Genomic DNA, 10,287 nt, shown 5'->3' on the forward strand with positions numbered 1-10,287 from the left:
TCTAGTACAGTAAATGTCATTTCATTCATCTGAACCGCCCCCCCCCCTTCAACCCCTCCTCCCATTCGACCCAGCCGGTCTAACTCGATGATTGGCGTCAACGTGTCTGTAACAGCTACGACGTCTCGCGCACAGGCGGGAATTCTTTTGATACATTCTGGGCGGCTGCCGTTGGCTTTCCCGGAAAACTTGGCTACAGTCCAGCATGCAGTCACATGACCCAAGTTGGCGCGCGATGTCAGAACGTCCAGTACATGCTGCGCTGTTCTGTACATTATGATTGATCGCATCTCGCATTAACGTACGTATGAAGTGTATAGATTGCACAATACAATACTACAGCGCTTCAAAGTACGTCTACACGAGAGGAAAACAACTGCCGTTGCTGTCCAGTAGGCTACGCACATTTCCACACCAGAACAGGACTTCATTGAGTACTTCGTCAGACGTGAGTGGTAAATTTATTTTAACCATATGCCACATTTGCATTATCATAATCAACAAAACAACTTTGAAAGCCTGTCATAACAAAAAGTTAGTTTATATTTTAGTTCTTACCGTAGGGCCTAGCCTAGTACTACCGTTAGTTTGCCTATATAACGTAGACCAGACGAACGATAATTAAGAGTTAGACTATCACTATAGTAACACTGGCGCTGTATTAGACTACCTATCGTCACCCTACCGTGCATTTTGATATGTGCGTGTGAAGCTTAGCCTTGCTTCATGTTGTTTAGGTTAATATGATTTAAGGGTGGGTACATTGTAACTTGTAAGTTAATTGGTGCTGGTAGCCTGCATACATGGATGATATTGGCTCTCATCTGGCATGTAATATGCAGTCTTTAGATTAGCCAAGGTTAATTAGACTTTTAGAACATGGCTGAATTTGAAAAGGCATAATTCATGTCTCTTTCAAATTATCAATAGTGAAGCAGGGCAGAAATGTACACCTGTAAAATATGCAATACACTAACAGCTACTATCCGTGGCTATGTTGATCATGTGAGTTCCCATAGGAATATACCTCGAGTGAGATTTCCATGTTGTTTTGTTAATTGTGGCTATACCCTATCAACTTTTGCTGCAATGAAGATTCATGTGACTAGGTATCACCGCCATATTCAAAAGCAAACAGCAGTTGCAGCAAAACTTCAGTCAGTTAACCTGTCATTGATTTGTATGTATGAAATCTGTCAAAAAGAACTCACAGATCTGTCCTCATATTTGGCACACTTAAAAGCACATATTAGAAAAGGACAAGTTGTATCTTGTCCATATAAGAAGTGCAAAAGAGATTTTTCAAAAACCAGTTCATTTACAGCGCATTTGTCACGTCACAGAAACTGGTGAGCTGTAAACATTTTGGATAAATACAAACTTTCTACTCGTGATCATTGCTCTTTGGATCAAGATATACCTCTAGACACTAACTGCTTTGATGTGTCTACAGAGACTGATAGATTTGTCATTGAAAATGACATAAGCTGTGATTTCGAAAACAGTAACAATTGCCAAGGTAGGGTGCAAGAAACAGGTCAGTCTAGGCTTCAATTTCAACAAAATTTTGCCTTGTTTCTTCTGAAACTTCAGGCAAAACAACTTGTTCCATCACAAACAATTCAAATGATTGTTGAGGAGCTTCAAACTATTCACAGTTTATGTCAACAAGATCAGGTTTTGAAAATTACTCAAAAATTGAGAGATGAGGGTTTAGCAGAAGAACGTATCAAATGTGTAGCCGATTATATGAATGAGATAGATGCATGGATTGCTATAGTTGTAAAGGAAAACTCAGGCGCAGCACTGTAGAAAAGAGTAATTTACTATAAATCAGCATTCAAGTTTGTTGCTCCAATTGCAATATCACTAGGGAGAGATTCAGCACAAAAAATGCAATACTATCATTACATTCCAATCAAGGAGAGCATTCAATTGCTCCTTTCGGATGATTTTGTGTTGGGACAATGTCAAAGTAGGCATCACAGTGAAGACTCATCTGTTCTTACTGACATAGTGGATGATACAGTTTTTAAAAAAAATAGTTTGTTTCAAAGTTGTGAAAGATCTTTGTCCATCATTCTCTATGAAGACTCATTTGAAATTGTAAACCCACTTGGGTCGGCAAGAATAAAACACAAAATACTAGCAATGTACTTTACACTTGGAAACACCCAACCTGAGTACAGATCTGTTGTTGATGCAATGCAGCTTGTGTTTTTTTGTAAAGAAGTTGATTTTAAGGTCTTTGGGCAGCAGAAGGTTTTTGAGAGAGTGATAAATGATTTGAAAACATTAGAGGAAGTTGGAATAGAAACAAGTGACGGGGTGGTCTGGAAAGGTGCGCTGTCTTGTATATTAGGGGATAATTTAGGTTCCCATTGTGTTGGGGTTTCATTGAGAGTTTTTCAGGAACTAACATGTGCCGCTACTGTTTAATAACTTCACATGACTTTAAATGTAACGCACCATATGCTGTTGGGAAGCCTAGAACCAAGGAGGAGTATGATTCTTGCATTGCACACCTTGAAGATCATGAAGAAAATCATCATCAAGGAATTAAATTTAATTCATGTTTTAATTCTTTGAGGTATTTTCATGTGTGTGCACCTGGTTTGCCACCATGCCTGGGGCACGACTTGTTTGAAGGAGTTGTTGATTACAATGTAGCCATGTTTATTCAATACTGGATTAAACAAAAACATTGGTTCACATATGCAGATTTGAATATAATGTTGGTACAGTTTAAATTTCAAGGACGCGATGGTACAGTTTAAATTTCAAGGACGCGATGCAAACAATAAACCTGCATTTGTAAATTTATCAGGTAACCGCTTAGGTGGTCAAGCCGTTGAAAACTGGAACCTTTTGAGACTTCTTCCAATTATTTTGAGTGCATATGTTAAAGATCATAATGACCTTGTATGGAGACTCTTTCTTCTTTTACGAGAAGTTGTTGAGTATGTGTGTTCTCCAAAGATTTCACATGAGCAACTTGCATATTTAAGGGTGATAATGGAGGAATACTTGACTGAGAGAAAACAACTCTTTGCTGATACTCCCTTCAGACCAAAACATCATTTCCTGAGCCACTATCCAGATTTAATTATTAAGTTTGGACCATTAATGAGAGTGTGGACTCTATGCTTCGAAAGTAAGCACTCCTATTTCAAACGTTGTGCCAGATCTGCACAAAATTTCATCAATGTTACACAGTCTTTAGCAAATCAACACCAGTACTTTCAAGCTTATAACAGCTCAGGGAAAATATATCCTGATAGATTGGTTATTGAAAATGCCACATCCCTCAATATAGAATGCTTCATGCCTGAAATAAAGCATGCTTTGCAGGCAGCAAATGCAAAGTTTGATGATTCTGTTATCAGTGACAGAGTTAAGATGTTTGGCACTTCTTACCAGAAGGGTTTCTTTGTAATATGTCAGTGTTCTGATACATGCTTTTCAAGTCTTAAATTGGGTTGCATTTTGTTTGCAGTTGTTGAAAGCCAAAAAGAACTATGTTTGAGTGCAAGCTCAATTATGGAACAACTAGGAGTATATAATGGGCCTTACAAAGAAACTTATAGTAAGCAAATGTGGCATATGAATTATTCTGAATTGAGAAGGAACTAAAACCTTCACTTCCATTACTCAGGTCTGAGGTTCTCTTGTTAAAATGAGCGTGTCAGAACAATCAGATGATACAATTTGTCTTGAAGATTTTGCTTTATCCATAATGCAGCATCTTCCTTCACTGCCACTTGAAATGGTGGACAAAGTAGTTGAACAGCTCCTGGCTGCTGGTGTGGAAAGTGTGTGCGATCTCAAGCTGATCACTGATGAGGACCTTTCCAGTGTACTGAAGCCAATACAGAGGAGAAAGCTGTTAATAGCATGGGCAAACAAGGCAGGTAAGCAGAAATATAATTGCACTTTCTAAATATGATTATCCTCCTTTTTTTGAGGAATGGAGAGGTGAAAGGGGAGGTTAAGAAGTAAGTTACAAGAGGAGATGGAAACATTTCTAAATAGTAAGTACATGTGATACACAGAAGTTTCTCTTATTGTCTAAGACAGTTGCTGGTACCACAAATTGAATAAGGAAACTGGTCTCATAGTACATCATTAGCATTTTTGTAATTCTCTAAAGAAAATTTTCTGGGTTAATTATTAGTATTATACATTAGATTTGAACTTTTTTTTAAGCAGTTTTCAAGTAGTGAGCAAATAGAAAACACCAGGTCAAACTAATGAAATGATACACCACATATCCAAACTAAAATATTTATCAACAAGAAAAGAGGAAACCCTTCTTTTCAATTCAAATTAAACATAGAACGTACGTTCTATGTTGTTTGTAGAGTATGTTGAAGTTCATATGAGAGTATGACAAGGCTAAAGGTCACCTTGAAAAACAACCACTATGGGTTAGTATGGGGTACAGTACCTCTACTCTGGGATCATACTTGGCCCCCACTTTGGGGTCCAAATAAGCGGGCACTACGCAAACGTCTGCAGTGACCAAATATCGCCATGGACTCAACAATTTGATATGTATGAGTGTTACTTTGCCCCAAAAACACTTGTATACCAATAATCAACAAAAATTGCCCCAATAATTTCACACTTTGGCTATACTGATTGAAAGATGCAGGGAACTGTGGCAATGGCTTGCTTTCCATACAGTATAAGAATACACCTCAACAACTTAACAAACTATGAAGCACGCCTTGTCCGATGCTTATGCACAAGGTCCATATGGCATACGGTACGGTGTGTACATGTGTACAAAGCCATTGCCTACGTCAACAAACAAGCAGCGACTTAACCGAAACAGACCTGTCAGAGAATGCCCCTGTTGCCAATTGAAGATATGCTTGATTCGATAGATTGAGAGCTTGAGTGCTGCCCCTGTTTATTGTGTATATTATGTTATTTTATTGTGTTTATTGTGTTCTGTGAGTGTCCAAAAAACTAGTACCTTAATGCAATATATGTCTGTTATCAGGAAATAATTTATCAAGGTTGTTTATTCATTTCATATCATCTACTTTCATTGATGTGACATATTTTCATTCTTAAAGAAAAGTTGCTTGGATCAGCATCTTCACAATCATCTGAACCCGACTCTGTGGCCAGTTCACCAGGATGCAGCTGGGTGCCCAGTTCAGCAGGATCAAGTCCAGCAGTGGTAATTGCAGATTGGGCAGAGTCATTTAAAGTTGATTGGGATAAAATGCCTAAAAGCCTCACAAAATCACTCCAGAAGAAACAGAGACCCACTCCCAAAGATCGGCGTGAAATGATCAGAATATTATGCAATGACATATATAATGAAAGTTGAGTCAAGTCCAGGACGAAAGCACCTTTCTATTATTGCACAGAAGATCGTTCGTGAGTTTCCAGAACCCTTTAAAGATGACATTGAAGGACTTGTTGTTGGTAGTGGATATGCATCCCTTCTTACACAGTTGGAAAACCGTATGAGCAATCTCAATAGAGGCAAATTTCACCTAAATGTTGGTTACCCCCTGTTTGTAGAGGGTGAACAGAATGAAGCACTAACAAACAAGCGTAAACTCAGCACCTCATATGGCTGCAAAAACTGGCAACCAGAGGACCTACCTGAAGGGGAGGATTGAGACACGCAGAGAAAAAAGACAGATGACTTAAAGGTGATGCATGAACTTAACATATGGGATGACAATGAGTTTGTTTTCAACAATTTTAATGTTCCTACATTTACATTATGTTCAGGAAACCAGTACTGTGCAGAATATTACTAAGGATCTGAAGTCAACATTCCCATGCATCATTATTCAAGGTGAGAAGCATTTGGAGGATTTTGCTCTAATATGCATTTCCTCCAGTACATATACACTGCTCTTTTTCCCCTTTTTGGTTTGGATGATAGTTGTAACCTTTGAAATTTGTGATGGTGAGTATTTGTGCGTGTGTATGTATTTTACTGATGCCTACCTTGTAAACACAATTTCTCATGAAAGGAAGCTTAGATAGATTTCATAGTTGGCATGTGGGTGTACCCGATAGAGTACAAGAAGCCTATTGTTTTTGGCAAAGGTCAAAGATCATTTGGGGTCAACAGAGGTGAAACTGTGAATACTTTGTAAACATGATATCTCAAGAAGGGAATCTTGGACAGATCTCATGTGGTATGTAGGTGTGGTCACTTGAATCAACAGTGGTCAAAATTTGAGAATCTTTGATTAAAGAAACCTAGGAAGTTATATGTTGGCAAGTGTGTCAATGACACCTCATAGTGCACTATCACCTGTGGAAGACAAAGTCATGGGTCAATCTGAGATTTAACTGGGAAAACTCTGTTACAGCATCAATTCAGCATGTATGTGTGCATTTGATGCTCAGCATGTAACATGAAACTCAAGAACTATAGCCCATTTTTGACTTCATATGTGGTAAAAACATTTTGGTTGACCATTGCAACATTTTCAATGTCATTTTTGTGTTGCTGATCTAGGGTGCCTCAGTAAATCGATATATCAGATAAACCGTTTTTTCTTTCATATCCACACCGACAAAAATGAAATCTGCCATCAACGAATATATCGAAATACATCCGAAGCAAACCTTGAATACCGGTAAAAATAATATTGAATAAAAAATAATGACCCATTAGTACACGCGAGTTGGAGTATATTCACGCTGCAACTGTTAAGTAGTGGTAGCAGTGGCATTAACTTTAAATGAACATTCTCTTAATAGTTCTAATTGATATTTATTTTTTGCAGGTCCAAACATGTACACTGGAAGAAAGTTTATGTTGGCAGTAGATATGGTTATTGTTAATGACCACATTCAAACTTTTGAAAGTGCAATGATCATGCTGTTTGCAATGTTTTTCATCTAAAACATTGAGCATCCATCTGAAGGTGCAACTTTAATGGAGTTTATCCAGCGGTGAGTAGGCTGAAAGTACCCTAGTAATAGTTAACCATTGTTATTTTGTGTGGACATTCCCTTGACATGGAATGTAAGAGTGTATGCATATTATTAGCCACCTTCAAAAGATCAGCCGATCATAAAGGTACCAATATAGAAAAAAAATCAACAAATTGCAGTTAACTCAACTCCTGGGCAGATCATTGAAATAAATCATACTCTGTTCTCAGTTACAGCTGATTTACTTATTTTGTACTGTTTGTTGTGGTCCAAGAATAACAGCAGCTTTGGTAACCTTTTGTAAACATTGATGACCTTTACATAATTTTCACCAATGGAAAGTTAGTGTAAATAGTTGAATGGCATGTTTTATTATTTTGGAGAAGGGTGGGAATGTATGAGTTTGGTTAATTACTGAGAACACCTTCACAATTTGTTACAACTATAGGGTATCAGCTTAAACTGAACAAAATTGAAATTAAAAGAGGATTCACAAATTAGCTCTTCTTTTCAGATCATGATTTCCTAGAAAACTGTTGAATTCCAAAGGCTTGTAAATTAAGACAGGTAGCCATCTCAATTGCTTCTATCAACACCAGTGAGCACACATACAATTGGAAACTGAGTTGTGTCACATCACATATTTTGACCATATCTTACTATCATGTATGTCATACTGTAGTGTAAATTTGAGACCAAAGGAAATTAATTGTTAAATGGTTTAATAATTGCTAACTTATTTGAACTTTATGATTTCACAGTTCTAATTTTTGCTCCTCTTTGCAGCTGCTTTGTTGGATTGAATCCAGAAAAGGGAAGAAAGACCCCCAAATCCAAGAAGAGCTATCCTGTCAACCCAAAAATTTTGGCTTTGGTTGGAAACCTGAAAGAATTTGAGTCAGATTGGACAGTCTAAATGCTTTTCAGGCACTTCCCATGATTCGTCACATTAGTCTGACAATTTGGTAACGTTGAATTATAAATCTAGGTCACTTAGTTGATTTAAGGTGTTCCTAGTTGAGAAAATGTTAGCGAGCCTCTTGAGCCTCCTGAACTGGAACCATTGACTCTCCAGCTACAGAGAAGTCTCATTTACAAATGAACAGTTAAACATTTATACAGAGTTCAAACTATTGTGTTTAACTTTGTTGGTGGATATTTACAAGGTTTTACTTGTTGACAAACTTGTTACAGACTATTATTTGGTGCTATTATGACACCTTTCCAATAACTCCATAAACTCTGAAACTCTTCCAAGCAGGTTCACAAATGTTAGAAAAGTTTTGAATCCATAATAGTTTCAGATGTCAAGTCATTCTGTTCATTTTGTTAATGCTATAAGCTTGATATCTAAATTATATTTTGTTGTCAAAATATAAAATCTCTATGCTAAATTTTAACATGAAATCTTTTCATAAAACTGCTCCTTCCACTCAAGCAGAAGCACAGGAATATAAGGACAACTTTTTTAATCATTTACGGGTACAAAGGTCAAATCATTGTTTATATTTCTTTTGATCAGATGATTTACAATATCTTTGGTTAACAGATTAGTTAATCTTTATTCTTACCTATTGTAACATATCCTTGTCTTTAACTTCCACTTTGAACTTTAAGGGCTAAAGAAGGTCACGAAAATTAGAAAAAGTATACAATCCTTATCAGCAATAGAGGAGTTACCACAGTTACAGGTATTAATTTTCTGTGAACATTGATATGCCCATTAAAGTGAATATGGTATATGAGCGATATATTTAATACTGCTAGAACATTTAAAAATACATGAAATGAACATAGTTGTAATAAAGTTAAGTGAAGAATAGTGAAGACACCTAAGTTTCTGTGGTCACATAATACAGTGACCTTGAGTGAACTTTGCATACTTCAAGTGCATCTGTAAATAAGAGGGAAAGGAACTTTGTTGTAGAGCAATGAAAGGGCCAGGAACTAGCAGGTGTCAAAGCTTAGTGTTTTATGATCAGTCAATTGTGAAAACTTTCAGTGGCTGATCCAGGATTTCCTGAAGTGGCCGAAGAGACAAATATGGCCACATACAGACTTATCAGTATATTTCCAAACAATGAAAGTATCGTCTGTATAACAAAACCTTTTCCAAAAGAAAGGCTGGGGCACCCAGCAAATTCCCAGTCATCAATAAGAGATTGCCTTCTGATGTTCAGTCTTATATATTACTTTAAAGGTTTTGACGTTCAAAAATATGTTTCAGCAAGTTTTAAAGTTGTAAATAAAAGTTTCAGAGAACAATAAGTTGTTTTTTATTTTATAATCTCACTGATAATAGTAATTCCATCTGACAGCCAATTTTACAGACAAAGACCTATTTATTGCAAGGAAAAAGACTATAGATAACATTAAAGACTAGACTTTACCTAAAAGATACAGTAAATTAAAAGTCACAATACAGTTATTTTACAGAGAAAAAGACATACTGTATTTCAAGAAAAACTGTGTAAATAACCATTTCAGACTGTTTATTTTACATAGAATGTAGTGTAAAATAACGGCTATCATATAGTAATTTACGGATGAAAACTTTTATAATGCAAAGAAAAACTGTATGAATTACGCTCTCATACTGTGTATTTAACATAGAATTCAGTGTAAAATTACGGTCGTCGTACAGTAATTTTACGGACAAAGACTTTTATAATGCAAAATAAAAACTGTATAATAACAGTTTAAACTGTTTATTTTACATAGAATATGGTGTAAAATAACGGTTGACGTACAGTTATTTTACGGACAGAAACTGTTATAATTGGGGGGAAAACTGTGTAAATAACAGTTTCAGACTGTTTATTTTACATAGAATATGGTGTAAAATAACGGTCGTCGTACAGTAAGTTTACGGACAAAAACTGTTATAATGAAAGAAATAAACTGTATTAATAACAGTTTTAGACTGTTTATTTTACATAGATTATCTGCAGTTGGAAATAACAGACATTTCCTGGAAACTCTGCTGCCAGAGAAATTCTGTATTTTAACAGAATTTTTTTTAACAGTGTAGTAGAAGTAGTAGTATTATCATCATTATTTCTGTCCAAATGTCTTTTCTTAGATTTTTGACACTTTTTCAAGATGGTTAGAAATAATGAAAATGCTATCACTGTCAGATTCATGACATTTTGACGAAATATACTAAAATGTACAGCCAAACTTCATCTTTGTCTTATATGAAGTAGATATTTGTGAAGAACAACCCAGGTACTTGCCCCCTTCCAGTACTACGTACACCTATATAGCCAATTTGCCCCATATTCAGTATATGTGTTGTGTGTGATAATTTCATTCCAAATCTGTTGATATTTTTTCGAAAAGCTCTTTTCGTTTCCAAGATATACA

The 10,287-nt window shown here is 36.1% G+C and overlaps 1 protein-coding gene and 1 long non-coding RNA gene across 2 annotated transcripts; both read left to right on the top strand.

The window, feature by feature from the left end:
* Positions 1 to 151: 151 nt before the first annotated feature.
* LOC139974045 (uncharacterized) lies at positions 152 to 5,586 on the top strand. Its single transcript, XM_071980960.1, has 3 exons — positions 152 to 448; positions 3,743 to 3,911; positions 5,085 to 5,586. The coding sequence occupies exons 1-3, from the start codon at positions 308 to 310 to the stop codon at positions 5,342 to 5,344; spliced, it is 570 nt and encodes a 189-aa protein (XP_071837061.1). The 5' UTR covers positions 152 to 307; the 3' UTR covers positions 5,345 to 5,586.
* Positions 5,587 to 5,742: 156 nt separating this feature from the next.
* LOC139974113 (uncharacterized) lies at positions 5,743 to 9,951 on the top strand. The gene is made up of 3 exons (XR_011795399.1): positions 5,743 to 5,824; positions 6,771 to 6,939; positions 7,708 to 9,951. It is a non-coding gene; the product is annotated as an uncharacterized lncRNA (long non-coding RNA).
* Positions 9,952 to 10,287: the final 336 nt, after the last annotated feature.

The sequence above is a fragment of the Apostichopus japonicus genome, chromosome 9 (assembly GCF_037975245.1).
Source record: "Apostichopus japonicus isolate 1M-3 chromosome 9, ASM3797524v1, whole genome shotgun sequence".
Taxonomy (NCBI): domain Eukaryota; kingdom Metazoa; phylum Echinodermata; class Holothuroidea; order Aspidochirotida; family Stichopodidae; genus Apostichopus; species Apostichopus japonicus.